This window comes from Anabrus simplex, chromosome 5, assembly GCF_040414725.1.
Source record: "Anabrus simplex isolate iqAnaSimp1 chromosome 5, ASM4041472v1, whole genome shotgun sequence".
Taxonomy (NCBI): domain Eukaryota; kingdom Metazoa; phylum Arthropoda; class Insecta; order Orthoptera; family Tettigoniidae; genus Anabrus; species Anabrus simplex.
The window spans coordinates 181,946,424-181,960,325 of record NC_090269.1 but is presented as its reverse complement, the minus strand read 5'-3'; the positions used below and the strand labels follow the sequence as shown (position 1 = coordinate 181,960,325).

At 38.7% G+C, this 13,902-nt stretch overlaps 1 protein-coding gene across 3 annotated transcripts in view; it reads left to right on the top strand.

Annotated features, from left to right (window-relative positions):
* LOC136873888 (116 kDa U5 small nuclear ribonucleoprotein component) overlaps positions 1–13,902 on the top strand; it is a 398,344-nt gene that overhangs the window by 305,784 nt on the left and 78,658 nt on the right. For all 3 annotated transcript variants that reach the window (XM_068227586.1, XM_067147207.2, XM_067147208.2), the window contains one exon: positions 6,453–6,632. In XM_068227586.1, the coding sequence (XP_068083687.1) occupies positions 6,453–6,632 (180 nt within the window). The remainder of the gene's footprint in view (positions 1–6,452; positions 6,633–13,902) is intronic.

The following is a 13,902-nucleotide window of genomic DNA, read 5'->3' as shown; positions in this document are numbered from 1 at the left end:
GTTCGAAATGACTTGCTGATCCATAGGCTGGAGTAGTGGAGTAGTGTTGGGAGGAAGCAACTTAACTTTAACGAACTTGAATTCCTCCAGTAAGTCGACCTCAAGGCCTGGAGCATGAGCAGGAGCATTGTCCATAACCAGCAAGTCTTTGAGCGGCAGATTATTTTCTGAAAGGTATTTCTTCACTACAGGACCAAAGACCTCGTTCATCCATTCAACAAAAGAATAGGGGAGGGGAAAACGTAGGCAAACGTGACGCTCGTATTGCGGAACCTCACTCGCTTATCAGGTTACAATTTATTTAAAATGTTTGCTCGTCTTGCAAAACACTCGTAGACCAAGTTACTCGCATTCCGAGGTTTCACTGTATTATACTACTTGGTGTCAGCAAATAATCAAGTGCCTGTCACAAGTTCCGAGTTCATTTACATTTGATGCATTTGTTGTTCTTGCTGTCTGCAAAATGCATAGTAAATCATGCCAGCATTAATTGTTTGTTCGTTTTTTTGTCTGGCACTCCAAGCACTTTTGTAACTTTATTGTACTATTAACCCAATCCAACTACTTAATCTTTTGCAGTTTCTTTTGGAATACCGTATTGTTATACCCTGTATATGCAAATAATCCACGCCATCAAATAATCAATATACCCTAATTTTAGGAGAGAATTTTTTAAATAATTGGCTTTTATTTGTGTTTTATTTACCAGAAATTAATTCTACATAATGATGTACTCTAAATCTGAACAAAATATAAATTTGTTTTAAGAAATGCATCATTAATCTTTACATACTGTTGGGTAGGCAACCCGCTCTATCGGAATAGTCGTGCAGTTTGCTTTTCTCTCATCATCATTTCTTCGCTCCAGCTAGCCGGGTGCGGTTGTGTACAAGCCTCCTCCAGTTTGTTCTATCCATCCACAGATGCTGCTCATACATGCGACACCAGTTCACATCTCTAATTTCAAGGTCCTTCATTATCTGGTTTTCCCAAACATCACAAGATCTTCCTTATGGTCTCTTCCCTCGCCTCACTACTGCAACCCCATTAAGATGAACACAGGCATAACAATGCAAATACATACATAGTAAAATGAAGACAAAACACAATTTCTTACTATGAGGGCAGTAGCACAAAATACAACACGTGGAGGGCCCAAAACATGAAGGATAAAGGACTGGATCTTAAAATTAGCGCTTGAAAGGTTGCCAGGTCAATATTACTAGCTACTAAATAAGAAGCAAGATTAAAATTAAATTAAAGAATTTTACTTAATAAATTAAAAATTAAATTTCAAATAATTTATGTACAGTTAAATATATATATTTTTTTCTTTTAAACCAAAATGCAAAGAAAATTAAAACATGAAACAATAATTCATAATGGATTTTAAATTGGTATTTCACAATTAGACGACAGTTCCAAACAATGGGCGACAACGTTAGATAACATTTCAGTACACAAGTAGACATGCCAAATAAATATTTGTTGATATATTTTCATGTTACAGTTCCTCCCCTCCCGAAGCCAGAACACAAGGGAGACAAAGGTTCAAAACGATGGATAGCATGTAATATGGTACAATTTCGATGTCCAAACCAAATCTTCATACGTTGAATACTGGAAGAGACAAACCATATTTTTCAAGTTCGATTAACAAGAAGTGGTCTTACTTGGTTGCAGGAATATAGATCTTCACACAATACCAGCAGAATAACATGTTGAGTGTGAGCAGAATGGGATGCAATGTGGCCAGCATCTTAGATAAGACAAAACAAGTAAAGAAGCAAAGTTTATGAAACATGTTGCAAGTTCATTGTTGTACACTTTGCCTTAGCGATGGAAAAATGTATGTTGCTTGCACTGTACTAAACAAAATATATGCTTAAAATGCATGGAGCCAGTAGATGAAACTGATTTGAAGAAGAAAGTATACTCAGGCCCTAAATGAAAGGGTGGGGCCCATAAATAATTGGTTAAATCTAAATACAAATGCTCAGAAAATGTTCATAGATTCCTGGAAAATTTTAACTTAAAAGCTTCATTGGCATCAGTGGTTTAGAATATACAGGAAAACATAATAAGGCAAATGCAATTGCAGTTGGATGAAAACCAGTGTGGTTTCAGAGCTGTCAGGATCAGATTTTCAGTATGCACCTGGTAATTGAAAAATGCTATGAGAGGAATAGACATGTTTATATTTTATAGATATAAAGAAGGCATATGACAAAGAATACCAAGGAAAAAGATTCTAGTCATACTGATGGATTGTGGAGTTGAGGGTAGATTATTAAAAGCAGTCAAAGGTGTTTGTTTGACAATCGGGTTACAGTGAGATATGAAGATGGTAGAATGAGTTATTGGTTCAAGGTAAACATACGCTCCTTCCTGAGCTAATATCTATATTATATTAAAAGAAATACCAAGTATTAAGCATAAAGTATCTATATTCCTAGGGATGTATCATGGGCTGATGCAATCTAAACCTGACAACTCCTATATACATATAAATCCCAATAGATCGTATAGCAAGGGCTTCATTTAATGCATCCATAATTTTCACTTCAATGAATGATAATACCTTTTTTTAATTAAATAATACATTTACATTCTAACACATACCATTTTCTTCAGAAATAAAATTTACTAATGCCTTTCTTTATAATAAAAAACAGTCTGCACGTAATTTTCTGTTGTCCTTGAAGAGTCACTGGCAGAGTACTGTGTCTTTGACCTTGAATTCAATTAGATGATCCATTACACTTTTATGAACACGCAACTTCCTTTAGTACAGTATCCAGACGACATTAAAAATATTTATATTCGTTTTTCAGCGGTCTCCTCTGCTGTAGGCTAATAAGTCCTGCTTGAGTTCCTCATCACTTAAATATTTACAAATATACTTTCACTTAAATTATTAGTCATCTATACAATTTACACTCTACTATTGACGTCTTACAATCTCTGTACTATTATCCTCTAATGCAAAGGATGATATTATGGCAACATCTAATATGACAACACTCCAATGTATTTTAGGTGATGGATGATATAAGCAAATCACCCATGCAACTCTTCACTCTACAAGTTTAAAATCAGATGCGTCTCCCTCTAACTTTCAAAAACAGATACAATTCTTATAGGCTATATTCGTTTACAATTCCAATTTATGAAGGATTGTTATACAATTAATAGTCTTGCTGTTAACCTTTTTATATCATATACCACACTTTCTTGTTTTTTGTTAGGGCTCAACTCGTGTACAGTTCAGTACTTACGGCGGTCAGGAGTTCTTCATAGTTTATATGATTCATCTACTGTCATGTATAAAGTGGCAGGGATTTGGTTGCAGTTTGGTATATGCTGACGACTTGGTCTCTATGGCAGACTGTGCTGAAAGCCTGTAATCTAATATCTTGGCACAGTGAATATATATGATATGATAATTAGCATTTCCTAGAGTAAAGTGATGTCAGTAGGGAAGAAAAGAGAATTGAATGTCATGTTGGGAATACAAAAGTGAAACAGGTAGAAGTATTTAAGATGTTTGTTTTCCCTGGATTGTAGTGTAGTAAGTGAGATAGAATCAAGGTGCAGGAAAGCTGATGTAATGAACTCACAGTTGCAGTCAGTGGTATAATGTAAGAAAGAAGTCAGCATGTAAACTATGTTTACACCGGTCTCTTTTCAGACCAGCTTTGCTGTACGAGAGTGAAGGCTGGCTGGACTCACGACATCGTATTCATAAATTAGAAGTAACAGACATGAAAGTAGCAAAAATTATCTCTGGTACAAGCAGGTGGGAGCAATGACAGGAGGGTACTTAAAATGAGGAGACAAAGTTTAAGTTAGGAATGAACTTTATGGATGAAGCAGTATCCATAAACCAGCTTCAGTGGTGTGGTCATGAGAGGCAAAAGGAGGAGGATAGGTCACCTAGGAGGATAATAGCCTCAGTCATGGAGAGTAAAGGCGGGATTCCACTGAGGCAATATTTGGGCGACATTGAAGCATGCTGCAGTCGACCTTCAATTGAAGAAATACGGCACGACATGTAGCGTGCGGCTGTCTGGCATGAGATATGTTGCCATCTGTCGAACACACTCTGGTGCCACATGCCTCAAAAATATGCTTGTCGAACAGTGTCGCCCGGGATCCGACAGTGTGTGGATCGGTGCTACAATTTCCGTGCGACAAGATGAAGTGGGCTATTGGAAACGCTGCGAATTTAATTGGGGATTATCACAATGCTCCGGAATTGCGGAATGTAACATTGAGTGATTATAAAAACAGTAGCAAAGAAAGCTTACGTTAAAACGGCCCCCCAGAAAAATATGACTGCAGTGTCCATGAACTGAAGGAAATTTTTAAAATGCGTTCAGCTTTCCACCGAGAGCATGAAAGAATTCAGAAAATGAAAACTGGTGTTGCTTCTCCATTGAGAGGAAATCTGTGGTTTGCGTATAATTTATTTACCTTTCTTCTTGACATCGATGCTCCAAACGTCAGGTGACAATGAGGAACGTGAGGTGAATTGATTTTATGCTACTGTTTTCTTCTAATAAATGAAATAAGTTAACTGCTTATGAACTTTTGTAAATAAGATTGTGATTTATTCAATGCCCACTGGGCTGAGTGGCTCAGACGGTTGAGGCGCTGGTCTTCTGACCCCAACTTGGCAGGTTCGATCCTGGCTCAGTCCGGTGGTATTTGAAGGTGTTCAAATACATCAGCTTCGTGTCGGTGGCACTTAAAGGAATTCCTGCAGGCTTAAATTCCGGCACCTCGGCGACTCAGAAAACCGTAAAAGTAGTTAGTGGGACAGGAAGCCAATAACATTATTGTACAATAACAACAACAATAATAATTATTATTATTATTATTATTATTATTATTATTATTATTATTATTATTATTTATTATTTATTTATTTACATATTTTACGCCCACATTGGAGCACTGAAATCAATACATTTGAGTTAATTTCTTCTTCTTCTTCTCCCAGCATAACAACAAGTGGTTCTCTTTGCTACACTGTTATCACACAACAATTAATCTACTTTTTATTCGGATATCCTTCGCCGCTACTCTAATTACGCAGTCTTCCAACACTGCTTCTTCATAGTCTTTTTCTTCCTCACTATGTCTACTTATTGCCGGCCCCTTGGTGTAGAGGTAGCGCACCTGCCTCTTATCCGGAGGCCCCGGGCTCGATTCCCGGCCAGGTCAAGGACTTTTACCCCTGATGGCTGGTTCGAGGTCCACTCAGCCTACATGATTAGAACTGAGGTGATATCTGACGGTGAGATAGTGGCCCCGGTCTAGAAAGCCAAGAATAAGACCGAGAGGATCCGTCGTGCTGACCACACGACACCTCGTAATCTGCAGGCCTTCGGGCTGAGCAGCGGTCGTTTGGTACGCCAAGGCCCTTTAAGGGCTGTAGTGCCATGTTTTTTTATCTACTTATTGTCATAGTTGCCACGAGTTATGTTTCATTCTCCTAGTATAACTGTATTAGAAATGTGAACTATAAGGGGGTAAAATAAGCAGAATAGGGTTGGGATAGTCTTCTTAAAACTAATACATTTTAATTTTTTAAAATATCATTAAATTCCAGTGAACAAGAAGTTTCTAAATCTTGCCGTAGCTCTAGGCATACAGATTCTGCCGTGGTAAACGACCTTCACCTGACAAAGTACTCCATAAAATCATCACCAATGGCTTTCGCCTCTTGAAAATTCTGACGTGGTTTATTTGTCAAGGGCTCCATGCCTTATCAGCTTGGATCACTCCGCGCCATGCAAATTTCCTGGATGATTCATGAGATGATAGGTTGAGAAATTCGAAACAAGGAAGTATAGCTGTCATCAGCCGGTCAAAGTCGAGTGAGGAACTGTTGTCTTGGTTGCCTTGTTGGAATAACGTTTGTAGTTGGCGACAAGTCTCCACAAGTGACGCATGCTACACCCGGCAACACATGTAGCATACCAAATCTTTTGTGTCCAACTGACAAGCCGCATGCTACAAAGAGCAGCATTTGTTGCCAGCCGCATGCTCCATGTCGCCCAAATGTTGCCTCAGTGGAATCCCGTCTTAAGAGATGTAGAGGGAGACCAACATGGCAATGGTTAGACTCAGTTTCTAATGATTTAAAGATAAGAGTTATGGAACTGAACGAGGCCACGGAGCTAGTTACGAATAGAAGCTTGTGGAGACAGAGTCTTGCAGACTGAACGCTGAAAGGCATAACAGTCTATAATGAAGAATTATGTAATGTGTGTATGTTGGAGCTTGCAACCTTTTTCCAATGAGCCCTTCAGTTGTTGTGACTAAAAAAAAAAAACCAATTTCTTTGATAAAAATCAATCTTGCCTTTCAGGTTTCTTCTCTTCTTGCAATTCTCAGTAAATCACTAAACATGAAACATGTTCACTTGTATTTCTGTTGCAAAGTGGAGCCAGTGAACCCTTCAGAGCTGCCAAAAATGCTGGATGGCTTACGTAAGGTGAACAAGTCATACCCACTGCTGTCCACCCGAGTTGAAGAATCTGGTGAACATATAGTCTTGGGTACGGGAGAACTCTACTTAGACTGTGTAATGCACGACTTGCGAAAGATGTATTCAGAAATTGGTAAGTGTTTACATAAGGAAGGTTAAACATAGGACCTCTCTTAATAAAATGTTAGTCTTACCTATAAATTTCATTTGTCCTATCCTTTAATATTACTTAAGATCAGTTTCTTTTAACTGCTTTTAGCTGCATATCTCAAACGCAACATGTTTTCAAGAAAGCAATTAATGGCAGATGTGTCTTCATTTCAGGGGTAAAAGCACATACTGTATTTACGTGAATAATCCCCGAATATCTTTAAAAAAATTTGAGGCACGAAATTGGAGTGCGGGTTTTATTTGCGTCAAGGTTGGCAACGCTCCTGACTCACCTAGTTTTCTATGTTGAGTGTACAGTTATCCTTTGTGTTATCGCAGATGGAAGAAAACTGTCCCCATATGTCATATGTAAACGGAAAACAATTCAGACTTTTAATTCTAAACTGCCTTTACGTAAAAAGGTATTTTAGAGAATAATTTAAATTCAAAATTTCTCCACGTCATGATAGAACTCTTCTTCCGGAACGTGCAGCGATATCTTTCCACACTTTCACTCACTTTGGTGTGTCTATAATGTGTTTCGTATTTGATGCTCGAATGAAATTGTAATTCTTTTGTATTCAGCGTTTTAAAGAACGCCACAATATCACATAGCATGCAGTGTGCGGAGAAGCAGAATCCGTGAAAACTGGTGATGCTGACAGTTGGCGAAAAAGCGTGGATCATAATTAGTGAAACCTCGATTCTCCATTTTTCGAAGGACCATGAAAATAAAACGTACAACACGGGAAAACAGAAAATCCGAGAATGATTGAAAACCATCAAAAATTTGGCTAAACATCACAAAAATAAAATATGTATAATTATAATCTTACAAAAATTCCTAAACCAAATCAAACTACAGCCCCAACGGGCCTTTGCCTGCTAAGCGATGGCTGCTATGCCCGACGGCCTGCAGATTACAAGGTGTCGCATGGTCAGTGCGACAAATCCTCTTGGCCGATATTCCTGGCTCTCTAGATCGGGGTCGCCATCTCACCATTAGATAGCTCCATAATTAAAGGTAATCATATAGACTGAGTGAATCTGGAAGCAGACTTATATCTGGGTAAAATTGCCTGACCTGGTCGCAATCGAACCCGGGCCCTCTGGATGAGAGGCAGGCGTGTTAGACCGCGAAACTGCGTTAATTACCGGTACGCGAGTTCAAAATCTCGATACTTTATATTAAATTTTACAGGGGAATCTTTGTCAGTTTCCCGTGAAAACTTCTTTCAGTTCAGCAACATTGATTAGGCTAGCCGAACTCTTCGAAAAATCTAATAACGCCTAGCCAAACGACAATCGACCACAAGTAGTTTTTAATTCTCTCATCTATTAAAATAAAGTACATTAGATACAAAAGTACCCAACATGGTGGCAAAATCCCTTCATTTCTTAATCATTCATTGTAATTTGGTCTCTGGTATACTGTTCGTAGTCAGTTTCTGGAAATCTCGTACCGCGTAATTTAGGCCTACATCGACTTTTAAAGGTTATGTTGAACTCGAAAACATGGTTTCGAATGTAAGTGTCGATTCTTAAATGTTCTCGAATGCATTATATTCAATTCTGCCCATCACAAATCCAATCAAATTGGAAAGATAAAAGAAATATCATCAAAACTTCAGAAATTACGGTTATTCGTGACCTTGATGTCATCTGGAAAGCACGCTCGCTGCACATGTCGGTACGAGGGAAATTATACCAACCGTTTAAATGTAATGTGCATAAATAAAACAACTGCGGTTTTTGGTATTTTAACACGAAAATGTAAAATTCACAGTCTTACATTAGGACCTAAAGAGTAATAGGCAATCCCAAGACCTCCCATGGCTTTCTTTTTTAATGTAAGGTGCAACATTTGTTCTGGTCTCGCTAAAATAATCAAGTACGATAATATAAAAAATACTGCATTTGTGTTAAGAAGGAGCAGTTTTGATTCCTGCCTGGAAAACCTGTTCGGCAGTACAATCGAAAAAATGTAAAAATATAACCATCTAACCCTGGACATAATATGGACGTTTTATAAGTGCGAACATTTGACAAAACTCGTTCCGTCTTCAAGCAGAGCTGTATGTAGGATGCTAAATGGTTTATTTTGTCACCTATTCAGTACATATAAATTTTACATTTAGGAATTTATTATTAATTCCGCTTGAGACATGTTTCGCCCTTCATTGAGGGCATCATCAGTCAAATTACCTCCTCAAGGCAATAATCAGGTACCTGATTAGTATTTAACATGCACAAATTAATACACATTACAATGGGAAAATTAAGTACGAGAAACACTTGTTCAATGGTGATGGTTAAACAATATAAGTTTATAGAATAAGAAGTCAGCACCAATGCTTAAAATTACTGGGTAATTATAGCAGAGTTCAGCGCTGGTGCCCTGAAGAATAATTGACGCACTCATAGGAAATTATAAAGTTTATAAAATTATTTACAGTATAACAGTCAGGGGGGAAAGGGTATAGTGCTCGGCGTCAATGTTTGTAACAAAAATTACTGTCAGTGGTTGGTAACTATACAGTACATTTACATTATCCAATTGAACAGTTGAGAATTTACAGTTTATATACATATTTACAAGAGGGCAGCTTGGTGAGCAAGGTTATAAAAAAAAAGTCTAGTACCAAGTGCGTCTCATTGTTTTAATCGTTGGAAGATGATTGTAGCATTGACATATCAGAAATATGCAGAGTGGTTTAATCTTAGTTTATAATCACAGGGCGCAGGGAAAATATTCCATAGCCAAATGAGGTTCTATAGGCATCAAACAGAAAGTTGTCTGGTTAAAGCACCGGGTTCGGTACGGTGAACTGGTCAGCGTGGACGGAGACTCAATGGGTGTCATTGAGTAAACAGTGCAATTTGAATGGCAACAATGATGGCAGTTATTTCCAATCCAATCAATCCAATCAATACTGATCTGCATTTAGGGCAGTCGCCCAGGTGGCAGATTCCCTATCTGTTGCTTTCCTAGCCTTTTCCGAAATGATTTCAAAGAAATTGGAAATTTATTGAACATCTCCCTTGGTAAGTTATTCCAATCCCTAACTCCCCTTCCTATAAATGAATATTTGCCCCAGTTTGTCCTCTTGAATTCCAACTTTATCTTCATATTGTGATCTTTCCCACTTTTATAAACGCCATTCAAACCTATTCGTCTACTAATGTCATTCCACGCCATCTCTCCGCTGACAGCTCAGAACATACCACTTAGTCGAGCAGCTCTTCTTCTTTCTCTCAATTCTTCCCAACCCAAACATTGCAACATTTTTGTAACGCTACTCTTTTGTCGGAAATCACCCAGAACAAATCGAGCTGCTTTCCTTTGGATTTTTTCCAGTTCTTGAATCAGGTAATCCTGGTGAGGGTCCCATACACTGGAACCATACTCTAGTTGGGGTCTTACCAGAGACTTATATGCACTCTCCTTTACATCCGTACTACAACCCCTGAACACCCTCATAACCATGTGCAGAGATCGGTACCCTTTATTTACAATCCCATTTATGTGATTACCCCAGTGAAGATCTTTCCTTATATTAACACCTAGATACTTACAATGATCCCCAAAAGGAACTTTCACCCCATCAATGCAGTAATTAAAACTGAGAGGACTTTTCCTATTTGTGAAACTCACAACCTGACTTTTAACCCCGTTTATCAACATACCATTGCCTGCTGTCCATCTCACAACATTTTCGAGGTCACGTTGCAGTTGCTCACAATCTTGTAACTTATTTATCACTCTATAGAGAATAGGTAGAATAGGTAATTGTTTTATTGGGAATATGTTGCGGGTTGAATCCTTCGCTTTTTCTTAGTTAACTTCTTGTAGCTTGGAATGATGTGTGAAAACATCGGTGTGAGATGCCAGTGAGACTTATATTGATATTATTTCGTGAATGAAAGTATGAAGGACCTCGGGACGAAGTTACTGTTTTTTGTTGCTGGTCTAGTGAAATAGAACGGAGTTGCTTATGCTGTGAACTGCGGTGGAGAGATGAGAATGTATACGGTAACTACAGAGTCAGAGCGTTGTAGCTGGGATGAGGCATCTCTTCATTTTGTCTGCGAAGAGGAGCCATAGTGGCACGCCATATTTGTGCCGATGTGCGCTGGAATTCTAGCGTATTGTTGGAAGTTGTGTTGTATGAACTGGAAGTTATCTGTAATCGAGATGTTAATAGTATTAGTTGGTGTGTAAGAAAAGATCATGGTAAGTAATGAAGAGTAAATGTTAAGATACATACCTGATGTGTCGCTGAGAGGCAATTTGTTGATGGATGTTGGTTGACTATGAAGGAGGCTCAGTCAGTAATACGCACATGTGGTTGGCAATGGTGGCGGGAGGGGGTGGGGGGCTTTGGGAGGGAGGAGCATGGGTGGAGTTCATGCGCAGAGGTGAGCTGTCGGAATGGAGGAAGGTAGAGTGGAGGGGTGAGCTTGTTATGTGCTGCGAGTGCTGGTTGATTAAGTGTTGGTTTGTAAAAAGAGGGAGGGGGGGTTGTATGGACTCGAAAATTACGTGGATAGTATTGATGTCTTTTTATTAATGCGGTTGAATGTTATTCGCTTGTGTTGGGTGTTGTAGTGTTTTTGTTGGTCGAGTGGCTTTTATTTCTCGTATTGTATCGATGGGGTCGTCGTGGAGGGGGAAGTGCTTGGGTGGGAGGAGGTATGGGCTTGCTGTCATTGCGTGTGGGGGAATTGGAGGGAATGGGGGAGGTGGGGGGAGGGGGGTAACTGCCGATGTGCTGGTGGTTTTAAAGATTTTAGACAAGTTGTTGCCTTGAAAATTCATTTTTTGTAGCAAGGTGGGAATTAGTTCATAAAGGGGTTTTTTTATATCTATTATCTCGTTGAGGTTTTTGTCTTTATTGAAGTGTTGATCTAGAAAGATGTATACGTTCTCAAACTCAGTCATTAGTTTACCTTTCTCAACTCTTTTTAGGATTTTTAAGTCTTGTTCTATTGTGGTGAAGTGGTGGCCAGTGTCCCTCATGTGGGTGCTCATTGCGGAAAATTTATTATGTTTTTGGGCATTGTAGTGTTCTAAATAACGGATTTGGAAGCTTTGGCCAGTTTGTCCGATGTACGAGAAATTGCATTGTGAACAGGTGAGTCTGTAAATACCTGAGCCCGCGTAGTGATTTTTTCTTGGGTTGACAGAGTTCTGGTTGCAAAATATGTTCTGGTTCGTGTTCTGCGTTTTGAAAGCAGAGTTAACTTCGTGCTTTTTTAGGGGGTTGGCTATCTGGTGGATGACTGGATTAGTGTGTGTGAAAGTTGCGTATTTGGGTTTATTGGGTGTTATTGGGGAAAGTTGTGTTGTTAATTTTAGTTTTACTTTGTTGATGATCTTCTTGATCATGTTGGTGTTGAAGCCGTTGAACTTGGCAATTTCTTTTATGTAATCAAGTTCTTTTTTTAGATTGGTAAGTGAAAGGGGAATTTTTAAAGCTCTATAAATTAAACTGTAGTACGAGGCTTGTTTATGAGAGTTGGGGTGTAAAGAATTATTGTTTATTGTTAGTGGAGTGAAGGAGGATTTTCTGTGTATCCGAAATTCAAATGCATTGTCCATTCATGTGATGTTGATGTCTAAAAAATTGATAGAGCCGTTGTTCTCATCCTCCTTTGTGAACTTTATATTGTTGTCTAAAGTGTTTAGGAATGTGAGGATGTTGTCGCTGCTATTGCTCTGTTTATTGATGATGACTAGGGGCCTTATTTTTTGGTGAAATAAAACTGTTGATTTCGGTGTTAAAACTGACACTATTTCGGTAGGTATTTCGTGAAATAAATTGTTATACTGATCGATGTTTCCTGCGAAATCTTCCTTGTAGTAGCGTATGGGGTAAATGTAACTAACTTTGTGATAAGGGGTTTTAAAGTGAACTCTTGTAATATATCATTGTTATTAAATCTTAGGAAACCAAATATGCAAATTGTTATAGAAATAAATATATAAACCACAAAAAAAAACATGGCACTACAGCCCTTGAAGGACCTTGGCCTACCAAGCGACCGCTGCTCAGCCCGAAGGCCTGCAGATTATGAGGTGTCGTGTGGTCAGCACGACGAATCCTCTCGGCCGTTATTCTTGGCTTTCTAGACCGGGGTCGCTATCTCACCGTCAGATAGCTCCTCAATTCTAATCACGTAGGCTGAGTGGACCTCGAACCAGCCCTCAGGTCCAGGTAAAATCCCTGTGTCCTAGCCGGGAATCGAACCCGGGGCCTCCGGGTAAGAGGTAGGCACGCTACCCCTATACAGTAAAGACAGTATTATTTATCTTTCCTTTAATATTCATTCTCTTCCTCATGCCAGGATTATCCTATTTTTCTAGAGGCATGTTGGCTTGCATGAATGCTTTTTTTGTATCTATTACAAATTTCTCTCTATAATTTTTCAACACCTTTACGATATGTAAAGTATCGTCGATTGTTATTTGCCGCTTGGAATTATGTTCTTTTGCTTCATTCTGATTCTCCGCACTGTATATCGTAGCCTACATTTCAACTTTACGAATATTACCGAATATTACACTATTGATACATTAGAATCTTTCTTGCAACGTCAAATACATAGAACCCCTCACTGTTGTATTCTTCGGCCCTCGAAAAACCTGTTGTGACTTCAGTTTTTGGCATTTTTATACTTAAATGTTGGACATTTGCCGATAAAGTTTCGTAAGTAGCGAACTCTCATTGCGCACTGCTGTATCTACGACCGGTCTTGTATCTTGTTACGACCACAACGCTATTTGCTGTAATCGATAACAGATATTGATTTTTATCGACTGCCTTAGAGATCACGGAACTGAATACACATACTTTCGATACACAGTGCGTAGGCCCTACTGCTTTGTGTGCATTTGTGTGGGGAATATACAGCGCTATCAAGCAAATGAGAAGGAAACTACAATAGTCAAGTTCTCAGAAGCATTTAAGCTTTATTGGAGAGCTCTTCTGGTACCATTTTGCATTTTTCACACCAAATGGTGTATATTTCGCGATTATTTGTGCAATTCGCGCAATAAATCAAATTTCGCGATATTTCGCGAGTTCATTTTGCTAAAATATGGTATTTTTAGTACCTGGGAAGTCATATATAGACAAGAAAGAAGATATCAAGAAAACTCGTGCATATCGTTATTACCAAAAAATACGGCCCCTAATGATGACTAATGTGTCGTCGACATAGCGGAGCCAAAGATGAATACCATTGATGGA